The sequence below is a fragment of the Piliocolobus tephrosceles genome, chromosome 4 (assembly GCF_002776525.5).
Source record: "Piliocolobus tephrosceles isolate RC106 chromosome 4, ASM277652v3, whole genome shotgun sequence".
NCBI lineage: Eukaryota > Metazoa > Chordata > Mammalia > Primates > Cercopithecidae > Piliocolobus > Piliocolobus tephrosceles.
In genome coordinates this window covers 157,405,873-157,430,138 of record NC_045437.1, presented here as the reverse complement: position 1 = coordinate 157,430,138, position 24,266 = coordinate 157,405,873, and the positions used below count along the sequence as shown (strand labels likewise).

The 24,266-nt window shown below is 40.0% G+C and overlaps 1 protein-coding gene across 2 annotated transcripts in view; it reads left to right on the top strand.

Annotated features, from left to right (window-relative positions):
- The first annotated feature begins 5,493 nt into the window (after nucleotides 1-5,493).
- RAD50 (RAD50 double strand break repair protein) overlaps nucleotides 5,494-24,266 on the top strand; it is an 85,332-nt gene continuing 66,559 nt past the window's right edge. For both annotated transcript variants that reach the window (XR_002727441.1, XM_023196343.1), the window contains exons 1-2: nucleotides 5,494-6,025; nucleotides 7,837-7,920. Coding sequence is in view for 1 of the 2 variants with exons in the window: in XM_023196343.1 (XP_023052111.1) it covers nucleotides 5,897-6,025; nucleotides 7,837-7,920 (213 nt within the window). In the remaining variant the exon portion in view is untranslated. The remainder of the gene's footprint in view (nucleotides 6,026-7,836; nucleotides 7,921-24,266) is intronic.

Here is a 24,266-nt window from a genome sequence, read left to right as displayed (position 1 = left end):
CAAGGAATAAAGAAAGCTCAGATATTCTACAAAGCAGGAAAGGAGACGAAGAAGCAAAGAAAAAACACAGCAATAAGACATAAGCCTACATTTACCATCAATCACAGTAACTGAAAACAGATGAAAGTCATTTATTAAAAGGCAAATACTATAAAATTGCACTAGAAATCATCTATCAGCTATTTTCAAGAGATACACAATGCAAAATGACATAGGAAGGTTGAATGCAAAGATATATAGCAAGTCCTAGAATAAATCTGTTATAACATTCATGAGAAAATAATATTTGATTCTTGGCCAGGCCACTGTCTGTGTGGAGTGTGTACATAATGTCGGTGTGGGGTTTCTCTGAGTACTCCAGTTTCCTCCGACATCCTGAAGATGTGCATGTGAGGTGAACTGGCATGTCCATGTGGTCCCAGGCTGCGTGCGTGTGTGTGCATGTGTGTGTGTTCTGTGATGGAATGGCATCCTGTTCAGGGTTGGTGCCCACCTTGCACCCTGAGCTGATGGGATAAGCTCTAGCCACCTGCAAACTTGAACTGGAATAGTTGGGTAAATACTTATTTTACTTGCTTTTATGAATCTTTCTTAAATGTATCTATTGCTCACATTTGTTTCAATGTTTAATACTGAATAGAAGTGTTTTCATCTTTATTTAGAAGTTTGATGATGTTTTTATGACCAAAAATATGTCCTACGAACTTGTCTCGTGTTTATATCAACTAGCCTATGATAAAATTGGTTTCACTTCCCTTAAGTTGCAATTTCTAAGAACAAATCTATACTATTAAGCAAGGACTTACTACTGTACTAGACAAATACTGGTCTAAAGAAAGTTCATGTACCAGTATTAATATCAGAAAAAAGGCAGAAATACGTTAGAAAGTATTGTAAGAATAAAAAGGTTCTCAGGCCGGGTGCAGTGGCTCAAGCCTGTAATCTCAGCACTTTGGGAGGCTGAGGCGGGTGGATCACGAGGTCAAGAGATTGAAATTATCCTGGCCAACATAGTGAAACCCCGTCTCTACTAAAAATACAAAAATTAGCTGGGCGTGGTGCTGCATGCCTGTAGTCCCAGCTACTCGGGAGGCACTGCTTGAACACGGGAGGCAGAGGTTGCAGTGAGCCAAGATCACGCCACTGTGCTCCAGCCTGGCAACACAGCGAGACTCCATCTCAAAAACAAAACAAAACTAACAAACAAACAAAAAACAAAGAATAAAGAGGTTTGCTATTAGGTATAAAACAGTATCTCATGGTAGTTTTATTTTTCATTTCATTAATTTTAGTACCAGTGAAACCAAATATTTTTTGGTAGTAGTTTACTAAGAAGTAGAGACTTGACTGATTTGTCTTTTAATTTTAAGGATTAATCATTTTTATTACAAATCTTTTCCACCCCAATCCTAGAGCTTTTATCTTAGTTTTATAGTTTCCATTGTTACAAATTCGAAATTTTTTTGTAATGGAACCTGGTTACCTTGTCATATCCATTTTTTTCCTTCAACTCACTATTTTTTTCTAAAGTATTTTAAATTACAGACAGCATGACACACTATCACTAATATTTCCATATGCATCTCAAAAAAGACCATTTTCTTACATAGCAAAATATTATCATACCTAATACAATAAAATTAACAAGAACTATTATGATTATTATTTTTGAGACAGAGTCCTGCTGTGTCACCCAGGCTGGAGTGCAGTGGCATGATCTTGGCTCACTGCAACCTCCACCTCTCAGGTTCAAGCAATTTTCCTGCCTCAGCCTCCTGAGTAGCTGGGACAACAGGCACCCGCCACCAGGCCCGGCTAATTTTTTGTATTTCTAGTAGAGATGGGGTTTCACTGTGTTAGCCAGGATGGTGTCAATCTCCTGGCCTCGTGATCCGCCTGCCCCGGAGAATTTTTTTATTATCTGATTTCCAGTCTACATTGAAATTTCCCCACATATCTCCCAATTTCCTTCACACATCTATGGCCAAACCAGTTTCCAAACTAGGACCATGCATTCCATTGGGGTGGTATGTATCTCAAATCTTTTAATTTGCAACAATATGTTTTTTAATAAGTCTTTTAAAATCTACAACAGTCTTTGTTTTAATGATAATGATTTCCTGAGAGCCTGTGCCAGTGTCTTGTAACAGTTTCCACCTTCTGGATTTGCCTTTTCCAACCCTGTGTTGCTGTTAGCTTAATCCTTGTAATTCCTGTGAACTGAAAGTTACATCTAAAGGTATGATTAGATTCAAGTTCAACTTTTTTCCCTTTTTAAGAAAGCAAAACTGCGTAAGAGATGATGTTGGGTACTTCATGCTGAGACTAGAGACAAGCAATATCTTATCTCAGTGATTGCTAATTTCTTATGCTACTTGGGGTCATAAAATACCACTTTAAAAGTACAGGTAATTACATTTATAACTTCTTCTTTTATTGCTTCCAGAAATATCTTTCTGAAATTTTATCCACCAGAACTTACAGTGGTAAGTAAAATAAAGTGTAGATTTCCTTTTTTCTTCCTACTGATATCCAAGTATACACAGTATTCATTTAAATGGTCTTGGTGGTTTACACAAATGTTTATATTTGTCAAAACTCATGGAAATATACCCTGGAAAAGAGTGAATTTTACTGTATGTCAATTATGCTTAATAAATCTGACTTTTAAAAAATGGTCTCAGCCGGGTGCAGTGGCTCATGCCTGTAATCCCAGCACTCTGGGAGGCCAAGGTGGGTGGATCATGAGGTCAGGAGTTCAAGACCAGCTTGACCAACAGGGTGAAACCCCATCTCTACTAAAAATACAAAAAATTAGCCAGGCATGGTGGTGCACACCTGTAATTCCAGCTACTCAGGAGGCTGAGGAAGGAGAATCACTTGAACCCAGGAGGTAGAGGTTACAGTGAGCTGAGATCGCACCATTGTACTCCAGTCTGGGTGACAGAGCCAGACTCCATCTCAAAAAAAAAAAAAGTCTCCACTTGAATAGTCAATTATTCAAAGAAGATACACAAATGGCCAATAAATACATGGAAAGATGCTACTAATCATTATTGAAATGCAAATCAAAACTACAATGAGGTGTCACTTCACACTCATCAGGATGGCTACTATCAAAAAACATAAAATAACAAGTGTTGGCAAGCATATGTAGAAATTGAAACCCTTTTGCACTATTGGTGGGAATGTCAAATGGTACAACCACTGTGGAAAATAGTATGGCAGTTCCTCAAAAAATTAGAAGTTGAATTACTGTATGATCTAATAATTGAACTTCTGGGTATATACCCAAAAGAACTGAAAGTAGGGTCCAGAAGTGACATTTGTACACCATTTATATATGGCCACATTATTCACAATATCTAAAATGTGAAAGCAACCCAAATGTCCATCAATAGATGGATAAGCAAAATGTGATGTGTACTGTAATGAATCTTATTCAACCTTAAAAACTACCAGAATTCTGATATATGCTACAGTGGTCCCCAACCTTTTTGGCACCAGGGACCAGTTTCATGGAAGACAGTTTTTTCACAGACAGGAGTAGGGTGATGGTTTTGGGATGGAACTGTCTGACCTCAGATCATCAGGCATTAGATTCTCATAAGGAATGGGCAACCTAGATCCCTTGCATGGGGCAACCTAGATCCTTCTCATGGGCAGTTCAAAATAGGGTTTATGCTCCTATGAGAATTTAATGCCCCTACTGATCTGAGGCCCAGCTCGGGTGGTAATGTTCACTCATCTGTTGCTCAATTCCTACTGTGCCACCAGGTTCTTAACAGGCCAGGTATGCATACTGGTCAGTGGTCTGGGGGTTGGGGACCCCTGGGCTGCAACATGGATGAACCTTGAGGACATTATAAGTGAAATGAGCCAAGTCACAAATAGATAAAAGCTGTATGATTCCACTTATATGAGGTACTTAGTAAAAAATTACAGAGACAGAAAGTAGAATGTTGGTTGTCAGGGGTTAGAGGATGTTGGGAGGAGAGGGTTATTGTTTAATGGGTAGTTGGTTTTGCAAAATGAGAAGATTTGTACAGGTTGAAAGGTGGTGACGGTTGTACGTGAGTATACTTAACACCCCTGAAACGTATACTTAAAAATGGTTAAGATAGTAAAAAAAATTTTTTTCTTGAGATAGAGTCTTTCTCTGTTGGCCAGGCTGGAATGCAGTGGCGTGATCTTGACTCACTGCAAGCTCTGCCTCCTGGGTTCACGCTATTCTCCTGCCTCAGCCTCCCAAGTAGCTGGGACTACAGGTGCCTGCCAGCAGACCCAGCTAATATTTTGTATTTTTAGTAGAGACAGGTTTCACTGTGTTAGCCAGGATGGTCTCGATCTCCTGACCTCGTGATTCACCCATCTCGGCCTCCCAAAGTGCTGGGATTACAGGTGTGAGCCACCGTGTCCGGCTAAGACTGTAAATTTTATGTGTATTTTACAATTTTTAAAATGGAAAAAAGGGCTTTAGTCTTTTCCCATTGTTTTATTACATTTGCTTTGCCAAGTAAGACATTCCTATATAATTTTAATGTTTTCTTCCATTAGTTATTTTAAGTATGCTGTAGTAACTGACACTTTCAGGGTTTTTAAACCTGGTACAGCAAGAGACTATTTCTCACTCGTCTTCCCCACTTGCATCCTTTGGCACATAAATTTATGTACTGGGTTCTGTAAATTATTTGCTTGGGATTGTGTGACTGGAGAAACATTTCCTACATTTTTCCAAGGCAGGCAGAGGCCAATTATACCACTACAGTAATTCCAAATTTTTGTTTCATTTAAATGTCCTCCACTATTGTTTCAGTAATTTTTATATATATTCCTCTAGGCCCTTGCATGTGATATCCCTCCATTAAGTTTGTTTCCAAGAAAGCAATATTCTCAGTTACTTCTGAGACAGGTAACTTCTCTTTCCCTTATTTGTAAAGATATCTATTGCTGGGAGCACTGATCGGAATAGATTACCTCTACATTCTTCGTATTTGCAGACTGCTTTTAGTTTTAGTTGCCAGACTTTTGGTCTCAAACACGCCTTTACACTAAAAAATTACTGGGGACCTCAAAGAGCGTGTACGTGAGTTATAATTATCAACATTTACTCAATTATAAATTAAAATTGATATTTCTCAGCGCAAGGAACACACATGCGCACGTTCCATTAAACACCACTGCAATGGCGTCATCACTGGAAATTACTATACGAACATTAGAGAATGAGAATGAAAAGGAAAATAGTTTGGACATGAACGGACCACCTTACTGGGTCTCCAATCCACACCATCCCTTCCCCCATTCCAGAAGTCGCAGTGTCAAGCTTTGAGAAGCGCCATCCGTCACAGGTTTTGGTCTTCCCTTCCAAAAGTCAGTACCTCTCCAGGTTGCCCATCCCCAGCAAAGATTTGGACGTCCACTGCCCCTAGCAACAGCACCTTGCACCCGGCACCCGGAAGTCGGAGCTGCGCACGCACGGCGGGCTTCCGATTTCCCGGCGTGCCCTAGGAGTGCGGCGTGGACGCGCACGGGCCTAGAGACCCACGTGACCCACAGGGCGGCCGAGGCGGGACGCTGTGAGTGCGCGCGGTTGCGGGGTCGCGTTGCGGCTACTGCTTTGCGTCCCCGGCGGGCAGCCCGGGGCTGGTTCCCGCCTCAGCTCTCGCCGCCGGCGGGAAAAGCATCTAGTGTGGGAGGAAAGGCGCCATCTCCCGCCCCATCTTTCCCGCTCTTGGCGGGCCGGATCTTTTGGCTGTCCCGTGGCCTCGCTCCCCGCCCGGATCCTCCTGACCCTGAGATTCGTGGGTCTCACGTCCGGTGCACGCCCTGCTTCGGCCTCAGTTAAGCCTTTGTGGACTCCAGGTCCCCGGTGAGATTAGAAACGTTTGCAAACATGTCCCGGATCGAAAAGATGAGCATTCTGGGCGTGCGGAGTTTTGGAATAGAGGACAAAGATAAGCAAATTATCACTTTCTTCAGCCCCCTTACAATTTTGGTTGGACCCAATGGGGCGGGAAAGACGGTAAGTCTTCAGTAGCCGCCTTCAGTTTACAGGTCGCTACATTTTCCGGAGAATAAAATGGGGAGTTTAGAACTCTCCTTAGGAAGAGAAGCGGCCCTAGGGCTCCACAGGTGTAGGCCCTTAAAGTGCCTCGGGGCGTGGCCTGTCGGCTGCAGCGACCTTAGGAGTTAGCCTGAGGCAGTCCCTGAAGGATGTTGGTGCCTGTCCTGGGGACAAGGTTTACTTAAGGAGCCCACGAGACAGGGAGCTGTCGCAGCTCACTCAGAGTTCAGTTCCCACTGGATGCCCTTTGGTCTGTATTGATGTTTTTTAACGCTGTCTCCTTGCTTTCAAAGCATAGCATTCACTACCCAGTAGTTGTCCCATACAAGAATTCTTTTAAAAGTTATAAAGTGATATATATATGACTAAAGAGTTTCCAGGTATGCCAACTGTCCAAGCATGATACATGGAAAATAAATGACAACTTAAAAATGTAATTGATATAGTGGCGCTTAACTTGGAAAACTTTTGTTCTTAAAACCCAGTCAACAATTTAAAGTTGGTGCACGACTGACTTATTTCTTTTAAAGCCCTGGGAATATTTAGAAATTTGAATGCAAAGAATAACCAAGAGGCATTTTGGTCAGGAATAGTGGCTTAAGAAAAAGCAAGACAATGTTAGTATAGCAGGGAGAAGAGTCTAAAGGAAGGATTTGCGAAGAGTGTAGAAAGAGAGAAGTTGAGAATTGAATGTCAAACTTGTTTACTTCTGTTTTTGTGAAAATGTTATTTGTTGAATGCTTGTTATGTACTTAGCATTGTACTAAATACTAGCAGAAGGGAGATTAGTACTGTGTAGTGTATATGAGGACTGGCTGCCTCAATACAGATTTTTTGCTTCGTTTGTTAGTTGACTGTTGGCGAGTGACCTCACTGTTCTGTGCCTTAGTTTTCTCATTCATAAAATGGAGATTAAAAATAGTTTCTACAGCTGGGCGCGGTAGCTCACGCCTGTAATCCCAGTACTTTGGGAGGCCAAGGCGGGTGGATCACCTGAGGTCAAGAGTTTGAGACCAGCCTGGCCAACATGATGAAACCCCATCCCTAATAAAAATATAAAAATTAGCCAGGCATGGTGGCGCACGCCTGTAATCCCAGCTACTGGGGAGGCTGAGGCGGGAGAATCGCTTGAACCCGGGAGGCGGAGGTTGCAGTGAGCCGAGATCATGCCATTGCACTCCACCAGCCTGGGTGACAGAGCAAGACTCTGTCTCAAAAAAAAAAAACCAGAGTTTCTACAGGCTGGGCTCGGTGACTGATGACTGAAATCCCAGCCCTTTGGGAGGCTGAGGCTGGAGGATCGGTTGAGCACAGGAGGTCAAGTCTGCAGTAAGCCATGATCATGCAGCTGCACTCCCTCCTGGGCAGCAGAGTGAGACCCTGTCTCAAACAAATGAGAAGTTTTTACAGCCTAGAGTTAATGTGAGAATGAAATAAATATATGTAAGAGCACTTAGTACAATTCAGTACTTAACTGTTAGCCATTCTTATTATTAAATTAGTTTAAAGGGTTTCAGTTGAATTATTTTTTTCCCAAGTAACAATTCTTCGTATTAGGATAACTTCTTAGTTATATAGCATTTCTGTGAACTTACTGCAATGATTCTTTAAACACTTAATCAAATCTTTATTACAGGTTTTATAATGTCAGATTTTATCCATCTTTTATAGTTTCCATGAAAAATAATATTTTCATAATGAATTCATATTTTATGATAAACTTCTGTGATTCTCTTATAACAAAGTGATGTAATTTTCTATTTCTTCAGACCATCATTGAATGTCTAAAATATATTTGTACTGGAGATTTCCCTCCTGGAACCAAAGGAAATACATTTGTACATGATCCCAAGGTAATGGTGCTAGTACAATGTTGTATTTTTATAATTATAAAAATGATAGTAGCTTATTGTAGAAAACTTGGCATTGAAGAAGTATAGAGATGCATTTAGCACCCAGTAATAATCATTGTTGACATTTTCATGTATTTTCCTCCTCCTTTAAATACTGTTTTACATAGCTGATGTCGTACTCTTAACTTTGTATGCTGGGTTTTTTTCCCCCAACTTAACCTTATCATGAAGTCCCATGTCATTAAAAAACTATCATCTGGGTGTTTGGTATGTGAGTGCTTCTTTTAATCTTTATACTGTTTTGTATGTCTGAGATATTTTCTACTTAAAGTTCATGAACACTTTAATAGTTGTATAATTTTCTTACATTAAAGTGCTTTCAGTTTTTCATTAAAATGTACCATTATAAGCCAGGCATGTGGGTGTGTGCGGGTACTCCCAGCTAGCTCTAGAGACTGAGATGGGAGGATTGCTTCAGCCCAGGAGTTCAAGGCTAGTCTGGGCAATATAGTGAGACCCACTGTCTAGAAAAAAAAGTATCATGATAAAAATCTTTGTGTATGAATCATTGTTTGAATTATGGTGTTTATACTATTAGTGTATGTAAGGACATAGAATTTGGTCTATAGGTTTTTGCACATATAGAAATGAAACAACAGTACATATATGTGTATGTATATATATAGTTTATTTGTTTTTAGTGGGATCATGTGCCTCTCTCGCTGCTTCCTGACCCCAGTTCCACTATGTTTTTGTTATGTGTTCTTCCAAGCTTTTTTCTGCTTATGAAACCATGCCTACGTGAGCATATAAATGCATTCACACATACATACTTTAGCACATTAATATAATTTTATACCTCTATTTTATTGTTTTTAGTTACTAAATTGTATTCCATTGAGTTTATATCTTATAGTTGATTAACTGACTCCCTGTTATTATTTGTTTCCACTTTTGTGTGATTAAACTCTGTAATTATGAAAGTATTTATGAATTTTCCTCTTAGAAATGTAATAGTATTTAGTACATTTACTGAGTCCTCTCTATAATGACTATTTCCCACCTTCTTTCTCCTTAAATTTACAATCTACTTTCCTTAATTGATGATCTTGCTTTGTACTTATTGAGAAATAGGAAGAATCAAATGAAAATTCTCTTATTTTCCAATCATCAAATACAAAACTAATTTACATACTGTTTTTTCTTGTCTGTTAAGGATAAATTATTTGTTGTTTTATCTAAATGTCTTGGAGGCTCCTTGGAGGGTAGATCTCATTGATCCATCTTATCCACCCAAGGATTTTCCCCTTCAGTTTTTCCTTCTCTCTCCTGGATCAGCAGTTTCTCTTGTTGGATCTTTCACATCAGCATGTAAACATGCTCTGGTAGCTCTAGTCTTCAAACAAAAAACTCTCCCTTTACTCCAATTCACCCTCTAGCCATTACCTTTTCTCTGTTCCAATATATAGCAAAATTCATAAGATTTGTATGTACTCATCGCCTTTACTTCATTGACTCCCATTTTTCCCTCAGTCTACTCCATTCAGGTTTTCTTTTTTTCCTCCACTAAAAGTGCTCTTGTAAGGTTACCGATAATTTCTATGAGCCAGATAGAGTGGTCAGTTTATAATTCTCATTAACATCTCATCAGATTTGACACAGTTGGCTATTTCTTTTTTAAAAAATATTTCCTTCTTGGCTGGGCGCGGTGGCTCAGGCCAGTAATCCCAGCACTTTGGGAGGCCGAGACGGGCGGATCACGAGGTCAGGAGATCGAGACCATCCTGGCTAACCCAGTGAAACCCCATCTCTGCTAAAAAATACAAAAAACTAGCCGGGCGAGGTGGCGGGCACCTGTAGTCCCAGTTACTCGGGAGGCTGAGGCAGGAGAATGGCGTAAACCCGGGAGGCGGAGCTTGCAGTGAGCTGAAATCCAGCCACTGCACTCCAGCCTGAGCGACAGAGCGAGACTCCATCTCAAAAAAGAAAAAAAATTTCCTTCTTGGCTTTTGTGACACTATAATCTCATAGTTTTCTTCTTTCTCACTGGCTATACTTTAGTCTTTATTGGGTCTACCTTTGCTTGATTTCTTTTTTTTTTTTTTTTTTGAGATGGAGTCTTGTTCTGTCGCCCTGGCTGGAGTGCAGTGTGGCATGATCTTGGATCACCGCAACCTCTGTTGCCCAGGTTCAACCTATTCTTGTGCCTTAGCCTCTCGAGTAGCTGGGATTACAGGTGGTGCCACCACACCCGGCTAATTTTTGTATTTTTAGCAGAGACGGGGTTTCATCATGTTGGCCAGACTGGTCCTGATCTCCTCACCTCAGGTGATCCGCCTGCCTTAGTCTCCCAAAGTGCTGGGATTATAGGCTTGAGCCACCACGCCCAACCTGCTTGATTTTCTAAAAGCCAGTGTGACACAAGAGTTGGCCATCTTTGCATTAACCCTCTTCCCTATCTCTCTTGGATGAGCTTATTCAGTCTAATGGCTTTAAGTACTGGTTATGTGCTGGTAACTCCCACATTTATATATTTGACCCTGACTTCTTTCCTTAGATCTAGACATATATGTCTAGCTGTTTGTTTGGGTATTTAATGGGCATCTCAAATTTAACATGTTCAAAACAGAACTCTTGATTCCTTGTACGCACTTCCTGCCTACATTCTCAGCTCTGTTACTACCTCAGTACCCGACCCCCACCAGTTTTGTAAATGATGTCATCATCCATACATAAGCAATTCTTACTTACCTTTCCAAAATATGTCAGAATTTGTCTACTTCATTCCATCGGCCAATGTGTTCCTGTTCCAAGCCACCATCATATTCCCTTTCAACTATTAGAATCGTCTCCTAACTTGTTTTCCTGCCCTCATTCTTGAAGCTCTCTCTTTTTCACAGAGTAATCAGAGTTGTCTTTTTAAATATTCATTCAAGAAGGAATGAGTTGTTCAAAATCTGGGAGGAAGACATTCTATTCAGTCTAGGTGCAGAGTCACTGAGCATGGTTGATGTGTTCAAGGAATCACAAGGAATAACAAGGGAAAATGGTAGAAAGTGAAGTTAGAAAGATAGAAGGGACTAGATCCTGTAGATCCTTGGATTCTAGTCTTATTTAAATAGGAATCTGTCTATTAGGAGATTTTGAGCAGGGAAAGGACATGATCTGATTTATGTTTTAAAGTGCTCAGTCTGGTTGCTGAGAGAAGACTATCTGTAGGTAGCAAAGGTAGGAGGGCAGAGACAAATCTTTAAGAGGATTTTGTGATAATTCAGGTGAGAAATATAGGTGGCTTGATTAAGGTAGTGGTAGAATGGTGAGAATTGTTTGGATTTAGTATGTATTTTGAAAGTAGAACCAACAAATTAGCTAATGGTTTGGATAATGGTGTCTGAAAGAAGTAAAAGCATCAAGCATTAACTCCAAAGTTTTTGACTTGAACAACTGGATAAAATAGTTTTGTCATTTACTGTAATAGGGGCACTGTGGAAAAAAGATTTGAGTGGATCTGGTTTAAACATGTAAATTAGGGATATGTGTTAAATATCCGAAGGAGATGTCCAGTTGGCAAACAGAAGTCGTTCAGGAAAGAGATTAAGACTGGAGAAAGAAAATTAGGAATCATTAATGTATACAGGTAGTTCTACATAGTTAACTTTTAAAGCCTGATGAGATCAAATAGAGAGTGAATATGGAAAAGATATTCAAGACCTAAACCTAGAGCACTAGAGCCGACAAAGCCTTTAGAAATTGGGAAGAGGAGGAGAAGCTAGCAAAAGATAGTAAAAGAGCAATTAGTTAAGTAAGCAAAACTGAGAGGGTGGTGTCTTGGAAGACAAGACAATAAAGTGTTATAAGGAGGAAATCATCAACTGTGTAAAATATGTTGATAGCTCAAGAAAGAATAGGAGTGTTTGGATATGTGCAGTACTTTGTTGCTCTTGACAAAACCAGTTCCAGTAATCAGAGAAAAGATAAGGAAGTGAAACAATTATTTTACAAATTTTGTTGTAAGTAGACACAGAGATAGGACAGTAGCTGAAGAGGTTTACAGGATAAAGGACAGTTTTGTTGTTGTTTTGTTATGTTTTTAAAAGCGGTATATACTAGAGTATTTTTAGACTGTTGGGAGTGACTCTGGACGGAAACATTGATGCAGGACAGGGGATAATTACAGAGTACAATTCTTCAGTAGGCAAAAAGAGATAAGATCCATTGCCCAACCGGAGAGGATACCAGGAACATCACTGTTATGCATTGTAACAGGGATGTTAGGCAGAGTGTATGATTGGAAACTTTAGTGGTGAAAGAATGAATAAGTTCTCTTTTGATTGCTTCTATATTCTCAATGAAAAAAGAAATTAAGTTACTGGTTGAGATTGGCAGAAGGGGTTGATTGAGCCTAGAAAACATAGAGTAGTTTTTAACCTCAATGAGTAAATCGATTAAGGGAGGTGTTCTGGGGTTACATGACAGTGTCGGGTTTTGTGAAAATTTAAAGAGAGACTAGCCAGTCATGATTATGTATGTTTTTTCAGTCTTGTTCAGCCCAAGCACTGAATAAGTTGGAAAGTTGCGTTTATCCACGGTTGGGGTTTTGGTAAATACAATGAAGGTAATGAGAAGCAAGGAATTGAGTACTGATATGGTTTGGATTTATGTCCTTCCAAATCTCATGTTGAATTGTAACCCCCATTGTTGGAGGAGGGGCCTGGTGGGAGGTGATTGAATCACGGGGGTGGATTTCCCTCTTGCAGTTCTTGTGATAGTGAGTGAGTTCTTATGAGCTCTGGTTGTTTAAAAGTGTGTAGCACCTTCACCTGCACTCTCTTCCTCCTGCTCTGGCCATGTAAGATGTGCCATCTTCACCTTCGCCTTCTGCCATGATTGTAAGTTTCCTGAAGCCTAGAAAAGCCAGTTGTGCTCACTGTACAGCCTGCAGAACCATGAGCCAATTAAACCTCTTTTCTTTATAAATTCCCCAGCTTCAGGTATTTCTTTGTAGCAGTGAGAAAACAGACTAATACAGAAAGTTGGTACCGAGAGTAGGGTATTGCTATAAAGATAGCTGAAAATGTGGAAGTGACTTTGGAACTGGGTAATGGGCAGAGGTTGGAACAGTTTGGAGGGCTCCAAAGAAGACAGGAAGATGAGGAAAAGTCTGGAACTTCCTAGAGACTTGTTAAATTATTTTAACCAAAATGCAAATAGTGATATGAATAATGAAGTCTAGGCTGAGGAGGTCTCAGATGGAGATAAGGAGCGTACTGAGAACTGGAGTAAAGGTCACTCTTGCAATGCTTTAGCAAAGAGACTGGCAGCATTGTGCCCCTGCTCTAGGAATCTGTGGAACTTTGCACTTGAAAGAGATGATTTAGAGTATTTGGTGGAAGAAACTTCCAGGCAGCAAAACATTCAAGACGTGGCTTGGCTGCTTCTAACAGTATAGCTCATATGTGTGAGCAAAGAGATCTGAAACTGGAACTTATATTTAAAAGGGAAGCAGAGCATAAAAGTTTGGAAAATGTTCTGCCTGACCATATAGTAGAAATATAAAACCCATTTTCTGGGGAGGAATTGAAGCCGGCTGCAGAAATTTGCGTAAGTAAAAAGGAGCAGAATGTTTAATAGCCAAGACAATGGGGAAAATGGCTAGAAGGCATTTCAGAGACCTTCACAGCAGCCTCTCCCATTAAAGTACACTGCTCCCTGTATTTCAGCCACTCTAGTTCCAGCCATGGCTAAAAGGGCCCCAGATACATCTCAGGCTGCTGCTCCAGAGGCTGCAAGCTATAAGCCTTGGCAGCTTCCACATGATTTTAAGCCCGTGGTTGCACAGAGGACAAGAGATGAGGCTGGGGAGCCTCCACCTAGATTTCAGAGGATGTATGGAAATGCCTGGATGTCCAGGCAGAAGTCTGCTGCAGGGACAGAGCCCTCATGGAGAAGCTCTACTAGGGCAGTGCAGAGGGGAAATGTGGGGTTGATCCCCCACACGGTGTTCCCAATGGGGCACTGCCCAGTGGAGCTGTGAGAAGAGGGCCACTATCCTCCAGACCCCAGAGTGGTAGAACCACCAACAGCTTGCACTGTGTGCCTGGAAAAGCTACACACACTCAACACCAGCCATTGAGAGCAGCTATGGGAGCTGAGCCCTGCAGAGCCACAGGGGCGGAGCTGCCCAAGGCCTTGAGATCCCACCTCTTGTGTCACTGTGGCCTGGATATGAGACATAGAGTCAGAGGATATTATTTTGGAGCTTTAAGATTTCGGATCAAGAGGTCAGGAGATCAAGACCATCCTGGCCAACATGGTGAAGCCCCGCCTCTACTAAAATACAAAAAATTAGCTGGGCGTGCTAGCACACACCTGTAGTCCCAGCTACTCGGGAGGCTGAGACAGGGGAATCACTTGAACCCAGAGGTTACAGTGAGCTGAGACTGTGCCACTGCACTCCAGCCTGGTGACAGAGTGAGACTTCATCTCAAGAAAAAAAAAAAAAAAAAGATTTGGCTGGGCGCAGTGGTTCATGCCAGTAATTCCAGTACTTTGGGAGGCTGAGGCAGGCAGATCACGATGTCAGGAGATCGAGACTATCCTGGCTAGCACAGTGAAACCCCATCTCTACTAAAAATACAAAAAAATTAGCTCGGCGTGGTGGCAGGTGCCTGTAGTCCCAGCTACTTGCGAGGCTGAGGCAGGAGAATAGCATGAACCCGGGAGGCGGAGCTTGCAGTGAGCCAAGATCACGCTACTGCACTCCAGCCTGGGCGACAGAGTGAGACTCTGTCTCAAAAAAATAATAATAATAATAAAAATTTAATGACTGCCCAGCTGGGTTTTGGACTTGCATGGGTCCTGTAGCCCTTTGCTTTGGCTGATTTCTCCCTTTTAGAACATGTATATTTACCCAATGCCCCCATTGTATCTTGGATGTAATAACTTGTTTTGATTTTACAGATTCATAGACCAAAGGGACTTGCCTTGTCTCAGATGAGACTTTGGGCTGTGGACTTTTGAGTTAATGCTGAAATGAGTTAAGACTTGGGGGGACTGTTGAGAAGGGATGATTGTGTTTTGCAGTGTGAGAAGGACATGAGATTTGGGAGGAGCCAGGGGTGGAATGATATGGTTTGGATTTCTGTCCTTCCAAATCTCATCTCAAATTGTAATCCCCAATGTTGGAGGAGGGACGTGGTTGGGATGATTGGATCATGGGGGTGGATTTCCCCCTTGCTGTTCTCATGGTAGTAAGTTCTCATGAGATCTGGTTGTTTAAAAATCTGTCACAATTCCCCCTTTACTCTTTTTTTCCTGCTCCAGCCATTTAAGATGTGCCAGCTTCCCCTTTGCCTTCTGCCATGATTGTAAGTTTCCTGAGGCCTCCCGAGTCTTGCTTCCTGTACAGCATGTGGAACCGTGAGCCAATTAAACCTCTTTTCTTTTTTTTTTTCCCTAAAATGAAGTCTTGCTCTGTCGCCCAGGCTGGAGTGCAGTGGCGCGCTCTCGGCTCACTGCAAGCTCCACCTCCTGGGTTTACGCCATTCTCCTGCCTCAGCTCCCAAGTAGCTGGGATTACAGGCACCCGCCACCATGCCCAGCTAATTTTTTATATTTTTAGTAGAGACTGGGTTTCACCGTGTTAGCCAGGATGGTCTTGATCTCCTGACCTCATGATCCGCCCGCCTTGGCCTCCCAAAGTGCTGGGATTACAGGCGTGAGCCACCGCACCCAGCTACCTCTTTTCTTTATAAGTTACCCAGTTTCAGGTTTTTTCTATAGCAGTGCAAGAATGTACTAATACAACTATAATCTTAATATATTGACTTAATCCTCCTGTATGTAATCAATATCTCATCATTGCGTCAGGGCTCTAGCACCCAATATGGGCTGACTCCATCCCTGTATGCCAGTCTTCCTTACCCTGTATAGGCTCTGACTCTTCATTCTGACTCCCTCACAGGATGCTTTCCTGTTCTGTATAGACTTTGACTTCTGGTGCTGGATCACATCCTCATTCCCCAGCCTTCTCTGATACCAGGTGACCTCTTACAAGGATGTGAACTGTACTCTGTGACCTGAATCTCCCCAGATCTGTGTCACTGAGAGGGTCACTCTTCCCAGTCTGATACTTTATACCAGGCGGCTTCTTGCAAGAATGCCCTTTCTACTCTATGATCTGACTTCCCCCTAGCCGACTTGCCCCTCATGTGGGCCCCCTTCTCATCATTATCAGACTCTGAATCCACATGCTATTCCCTGGCGTGGACACTGCTTCTGAGCTGCATCCTCCCTATTCGTGGATTCCTCTTTCATCCTGCTGGAACTCTGATACCATTGGACTCTTGAAACTCTGTGCTAAGCTCCTTCCCCATGAGGGTACCCTTCTCAGCCTACTCAAGCTCATCTATTCCACTCTAGGCTGAGTTTTAGGTGCCTTAACCTTCAGCTGGCATGAGCACACACCTTCTTCTGCTCCACCTAATGGTTTTACAGCTAGATTGTTTGGAGAAAGAAGGGTTTTTCTTATTTTTTATTTTATTTTATTTTTGATAGAAATTGTTCTGAAGTATAATACACATTTCTTTGTTTTAATAATTCAATCTAAATTACACTTTTTGAAGTGACTCTTCTTCAATAAGAGTATCAACAACAATATGGTGATAGAAATGCTACAAAATAGCCCTTGCTTGAATTCTGTTTACTAATTTGATGTTTGCCAGGTAGCTAGGTCCTCGAAAGGTAGATACCATGGAGAACAAATATATGTGTATTTGGCTTTCTAGTCAGGAACAGTGTAAACAGATTAATTTTTTGCTGTATAAATACATAGTTCCTTGGTTTAACTGCTGTGGATTAAACCTTAGCAGAACACTCTCCTTATGATGAAATGACAGAGTCCAGTCTCTGGGCTTTCAAAACTTTATACTGACCTTTGGCCACGTCCTCATTGAAATGTCTGTATCCTAAGAGGCTGTTTCTGAGTAGCCACTTTACCTCCATCATCAATGCTAAAACCCTTGTCCAGGCTGCCTTCCTATCTCTCCTCGATTACTCGCTGCTTCATGTCTTGACTCAGTTCACTCTGTTCACCCTAAAGACAAAATAATTCTTCTAAAATGCATATCTACTTCATGCAGTTCCCCTGGTTCAAAGCATTTAGTGCCATCATCTTAAGTCCAGAAGCCTTACCATGTTTAGAAGGCTGTTAATTTCTGAAACGTTTTGTGATGGTACTCCTCTTTTCCCTACTTTCTGTGCCAAACATTCTGAAATTTCTGTAGTCACGTAGTGACTCAGATCTTTTCATCTGGTTAACTCCTACTCATCTGTCAGGTTTCATTTAAACATTCACTTCCTTTAGAATACCTTCTCTCAGCTCTCCTAGATAGGTTAGATGCCCCTGCTTTGTACCCCCAGATTATCCTGTACTTCACTTATGATGGTGTTTAGCATACCTTCTCTACATTTAACCTATCTTCCATGCTCCAGAGGAAAAAAGTCTATCATTTTGAACCAAAACAACACATGAAACCTGCAAAGTGCCTATAAATATTTGTTGAGTGATTAATTGAATTAATATCAAAGTTAAATTCATGCCAAGTAGTCATTAAAAAGTCAACAAAGAATATTTCCTGATTTTTTTTTTTTTTTTTTTTCAAAGCAGAATCCAGTACTTCTGATTTGGGTTGCAACAAAATAATGAGTGTCACACTTATACTCTCAAGATGAATAGCTATAACACTGGAAAAGTATGTGAAACAACTATTTGCAGGCATTGGACAACAGATAATGCAGGGCTATATTATTTGAGAAAGGAAAAACATAAAAGATGATTCTTCATTCATTCCATCTTTCTACCTAGGAACATTTTGTAAACTTTGGCACATGGAATTGGAATCCAGTAGAGAGCTGGGCAGAATTGGGCATCACTAGGCAGATGAAACAAAGATAGGATTTTGGATTTTCTAAAGTGACTGGAAATTGTAGAGCAGAGTACTGAAGTAGGGTTGCTGTGCAGAGATGGTGTACCAGAAGTCTGCATAAGGATCTTTTGAGTCTTTGGCCAAATACTAAGCTGTCCATATATAGGATGAGATGTAATGAGGGCTAGCAGAGAACAACTATCAAGGTGGGAAGTGGGGCTGTGAGTGGTGTATTCTAAAGGTCACACAGTGCTGCAGGACATTTGAGTCCTGATATGCCAGAATGGAGTGACCTCGTGGAACTCTCCAGTGTTCACTTGAGACCTCAGAAAGGCCCACCTAACAAATACTGAAACGAAGATTTGATAGAGTCAAGCTGAGTTGCCAGTAAATCAACGGGCTGCTAGAACAAAACTCAAGACTTTTTAAAGGAAGTCTGCTGAATCCAAGCTCTCAATGTGGCATCTATAATGTGCAGAATATAATTTTAAAAATTAGTGGGAATATGCAAAAGAAAATGTGGTCTACACCTGAGAAGGGAAAAGTGAGTAGAAACAGATCCAGAGATGACAGATTTTGGAATTAGCAGACAAGGATTTTTTTTTTTTTTTTTTAAGATGGAGTCTCACTCTGTTTCTCAGGCTGGAGTGCAGTGGCACGATCTCAGCTCACTGCAGCCTCTGTCTCCCGGGTTCAAGCAATTCTTCTTCCTGAGCCTCCCGCGTAGCTGGGACTACAGGCGCCCACCACCATGTGTGGCTAATTTTTTTTTTTTTTTGTATTTTTAGTAGAGATGGGGTTTCACCGTGTTAGCTAGCCTGGTCTTGTAATCCACCTGCCTTGGCCTCACAAAGTGCTGGGATTACAGGCGTGAGCCACCACACTCGACTAGGTTTTTTTAAAGCTATGATTGATAAGCTCAAGGACTTAAAGGAAAAGGTGGACATAATGTGTGGGAAGACATCTAAACAGAGTAATAAAAACTGTTTAAAAAAAGACCCAAGAAGCTGAATGCATCACAAGCAGCATAAACATACCTATGTTGTACATTACATTCAAATTGCTCAAAACTAAAGATAAAATCTTAAAAACAGGTGGAGGAAAAAGTATTACATTATGCAGAGGGAAAGAATAATGAGTATGATTACTTCTTAGGAAAAGCAATCTAAACCTGAAAACAGTGGAACAGCACCTTTAAGGTGTTGGGGAATAAAAGTTAAACTATATCCAGCAAAAATATTCTTTGAAAATTGAAGGTAAAATGGAGAAAATTTTCAGATTTTAAAAAAATGGTGGAGGTAATTTGTTACAGACAGGCTTGCACTATAGTAATTGTTAAAGGAAGTTTTTGAGACTGAAGAAAAGTGATTGTAAATTAGTCCTAGAGTAAAAGCTGCTCTAGGCCCCCCTTTACAGACCTTAAAAACAAAAGTTCAAAAGAATCCAACTGTTTGTTGCTCAAAAAACTTAGCTGCATGCCAGAACAAAGTTCAGTGCTCATTAAAGGAATAAAACAAAATCTTTCACCCAATAATGCAAAATTCACAATCAGAAGTTAACAAGCAGAGAAGCGGGGAAATAGGACCCATAACCATAGAGAAATAAATCATATGAACAGGTCCAAAATGAAAGAAATAATAGAATTAGTAGATAAGAACCCTAAAACCGTATTATAAATCTTATAAATATGCTCATAGATATAAAGGAAAAACATAAACCTAATGAGAAAAATAGAAAATAATTTTAAAAACCCAAATAATGTAAATGGAATAACTGCTTTTGTGTATAATGGTACAAATAGGTTAAAAGCAAAAGGATGGAAAAAATATACTGTGCCAACTAATGAAAAGAGAGCTGAAGTGACCATATTAATACCAGACAGAATACATCAGAACTAGGGAAAATGAGACATTTTATGATGATAAGAGGTCAATTTACTGCAAGGACACAAAAGTTCTAAGTGTTAAACTTCCAGATATATGAGGCAGAAACCTATGAAACATAATGAAGAAATACACAAATCTGCAAGTTTAGCTGGAGATCTCAATACCCCTCTCAATAGAGAAACAGAAGAAGCAGATGAAATGTCAGTAAGTATATGGAAAATTTTAACAACACTGTTAACCAAATCAACCTGATTGACATTTATAGGACATTCCATTGAACAACAGCAGAATACACATTATTTTCAAGTGCATGTGGAACATTCTCCAAGATAGTCCAACATTCTGGACCATAAAACAAGTGTCAGTAAATTGGACTGAAGTATTCAGGAATTAATATTCCTCCATTAGTTATGCTGAGTTTTTTATCATGAATGAGTATTAAATTGAAATGCTTTTTCTGTATCTGTTGGTAAAGTCATAGATAATGTATTCTGTGACTACACCAGAATTAAACTAGAAATCAGTAGCAGGAAAACCAGAAAATCCCCAAATATTAGAAAATTAAGCAGCACACTTTTAAATATTACATGGATCAAAAACGAATCACAAGGGAAATTAGAAAAAATACTTTAAATGAATCAAAAGTATAGCATGTAAAAATGTGTGAGATGCAGCTAGATCATGCTAGAGAGAGTGCAGAAAAAGACAATCAGTATAATTTGCCACATTAACAGAATAAAAAAGAAATATATGAGCACCAATAGATACAGAAAAAACATTTCAATTTAATACTCATTCATGATAAAAACTCTCAGCATAACTAATGGAGGAATATTAATTCCTGAATAATTCAGTCCAAAATCCATTAGGTGTGGCTGAGTGAGGAAGGCATCCACAAAAACAAGCTGTGACAGCCTGGTAGGGAATTGGAGCCCAAGTAAGGGATCTATGAGTTCATACTGATATAAGAAAATGGGGGGAAAATAGTGGAGAAAGAGCAAAGCCCCTTATACTAGAACTTTAACTAATATAAAAGGAATAATGGAACTAGAAAATTACTATAGGCATACCTTAGATATTTTAGGTTAAGTTTTAATGGATGGCTGTTTTGTCTACATTGAAAATCTGTTGTTTAGTGTAGCTACCTTCATCAATTATCTTAGCTAGGTCTTCTGGATAACTTGCTGCAGCTTCTGCATCAGCACTTGCTGCTTCACCTTGCACTTTTATGTTATGGAGACAGCTTCTTTTGAACCAACCATTACTAGCTTCCAACTTTTCTTTACAGCTTCTTTACTTCTCTCAGCCTTCATAGAATTGCAGAGAGTTAGGGTCTTGCTCTGGATTAGGCTTTGGCCTGAGAGAATGTTGTGGCTGGTTTAATCTATCCCAACCATTAAAACTTTCTCCATATCAGCAGTAAGGCTGTTTCACTTTCTTATCATTTGGGTGTTCACTAAAGTAGCACTTTTAATTTTATTCAAGAACTTTTCCTTTGCCCTCACAACTCAGCTAACTGATAAAAGAGGCCTAATTTTCAACCTGTTTTGGATGTTGATATGCTTTTCTCAACTAAGCTTAATCATTTCTAGCTTTTGGTTTAAAACAAGAGACTTTTGACTCTTCTTTCACTTAAACACTTAGGGGCTATTGTAGGGTTACTAATTGGCCTAATTTCTGTATTATTGTGTCTCAGCCAATCAGGTTCCAAGGAGAGGGAGAGAGACAGGGGGATGGCAGGTCAGTAAAGCAGTCAGAATACACACATTTATGGATTAATTCACCTCTTATATGTGGATGGTTTGTGGCACACTAAAACAATTACAGTAGTAACATCAAAGATCACTGATCACAAATCACTGTAACAGATACAATAATAATGAAAAAGTTTGAAATGTTGTGAGAATTACCAAAATGTGACACAGAGACACAAAGTGAGCACATGCTGTTGGAAAAATGGCACCAATAGACTTGTTAGATGCAGAGTTGCCACACACCTCTGAAGAGCACAAGAAGATGGGGTATGCCTGTATTTGATAGCTATCGTAATAATTTATTCAGGTAAGAAACAGTTACTGCTAAAACTAATGGAAGAAAGTTTGGTGAAGTATGGGATAGTTATATGGTCTCTGCATCTCTCCCTCAAATTATTAAGTAATTGTAAAGTAAGAAAAATTTTTTGGTGGAGAAGCTAAGAGATACACCTTTATCAAGAGATTGAAGTTAGTCTAGGCAATATGGTGAAACCACATCTCTATAAAAACTACAAAAATTGACGAGATGTGGTGGCATGCACCTATAGTCCCAGCTACTTGGGGGACTGAGGCAGAAGGATCGCTTAGGACTCGGAGTTCGTGGATGCAGTGAGGTGACTGCAGTCCAGCCTGAGTGACAAAGTGAGACCCTGTCTCAAAAAAAAAAAAAAAAAAAAAAAAATGGATTGAAGTTAATACCCTCAGCAATGAGATAAATGGAAATGATGTCCTATCTGATGAGATGCAGAAAAAGGAACTCATCATCACTTGTATAATATTCCTGCCAAAGATACATAACCTGATTCTAGTCATGAGGAAATATTACACAAATTTTGGGAGGTGTTCTACAAAATAATGGTCTGTACTTTTCAAAATTATCAGTCATGAAAGTCAAGGAAAATGTGAGCAACTGTTTCAGGCTGAAATAAAGTAAAGAGACATAACCACCAAATACAAAGTGTAATTCTGAACTGGATCCTTTTGCTGTAAAGCACATACTGGGACAAATGAATTAGGCAGTAGAAAAAGAAAAAGCCAATCAGTGTAATTTGCCACATTAACATAATAAAGAAGAAAAATTATATGAGCATCAATAGATACAGAAAAAGCATTTCAATGTAATACTCATTCATGACAAAAACTCTCAGCATAACTAACGGAGGAATAGTTATTCATTCCTGATTAATTCAGTCCAAAAGCCATTAGGTAGGACTGTGTGAGGAAGGCATCCACAAAACTACCCTAGAGATGAAGGGATGATAGAATTAGTAGATAAGAACCTTAAACTCTTATTATAAATCTTACAACTATCTTCATAGATATAAATAAAAACATAAAAATAAAAACATAACGTGAGAAAGATGGAGGGCAATAACCAAAAAACCCTAAATAGAGTAAAAGGAATAACAGTGTTTTTATATATAATAGTACAGATGAGTTAAAGACAAAAGGATGGAAAAAATATACTGTGCCAACTAATGAAAGGAATGCTGAAGTGACCATATTAATATAAGACAGAAAACATCAGAAAAAATCGATGTCTGTTCATTGTTGGTCTTTTGGGTCTTATAAGATGATGATCATTTTCTACTACTTTCAGTTTAAGGGAGCATATTAAATTTTTTTCAACAGACTTTAAACTTTGTTTTGTAGATCAGCTTTGGGTTTATAGCAAAATTGAGCAGAAAGTACAGTTTCTGTATATTCGCTGCACATACACACACAGCCTCCTCTACTGTCAGCATCTAATTTTTTGTGGATACTTTGCCTCATTCAAATAATCCAGGATAATCTTTCTATTTTAAAGTCAAGTGATTGACACCCCAGTTCCATCTGTAATGTCAGTCTCTTTTGCTGTATAATGTAACCTTCACAAATTCAAGGGATTAGAATGTGGATGTCTTTGGAGAACCATTATTTTATATGCCACAGCTGAGTTAAAGGTAACTTATCACATATTGGAATAACTGACAAAACTTGAATGGGATTTGTGGACCATGTGGTAGTAATATATCAGTATCAGTTTCCTGATTTTTGTGGTTGAAAATGTCCTTGTTTTGTAGGAAATACTAGTGTTGGGACGTCAGATCAGCAACTTACTCTCATGTGGTTTGGGGGGCAGGAAAGCCATGTATACTGTAGTTCTATGTATTAGTCCATTTTCACACTGCTGGTAAAGACATACCCAAGACTGGGCAATTTACAAAAGAAAGAGGTTTAATGGACTTACAGTTCCATGTGGCTGGGGAGGCCTCACAATCATGGTGGAAGGTGAAAGACATGTCTTACATGGTGGCAAACGAGAAGAGAGCTTGTGCAGGAAAATTCCCCCTTATAATAACCGTCAGATCTCATGAGACTTACTATCACGAGAACAGCATAGGGAAGGATCTGCCCCCGTGATTCAATTATCTCCCACCTGGTTTCTCCCACAACACATGGGAATTCAAGATGAAATTTGAGTGGGGACACAGCCAAACCATATCATTCCATCCCTGGCTCCTCCCAAACTCATGTCCTCGCATTTCAAAACCAATCATGCCTTCCCAACAGTCACCCAAAGTCTTATTTCAGCGTTAACTCAGAAGTCCACAGTCCAGAGTCTTATCCAAGATAAAGCACATCCCTTCTGCCTATGAGTCTGTAAACTCAAAAGCAAGTTAGTTACTTCTTAGATACAATGGGGGGTACAGGCATTGGGTAAATACAGCCATTCCAAATGGGAGAAATTGGCCAAAACAAAGGGGCTACAGGCCCCATGCAAGTCTGAAATTCAGTAA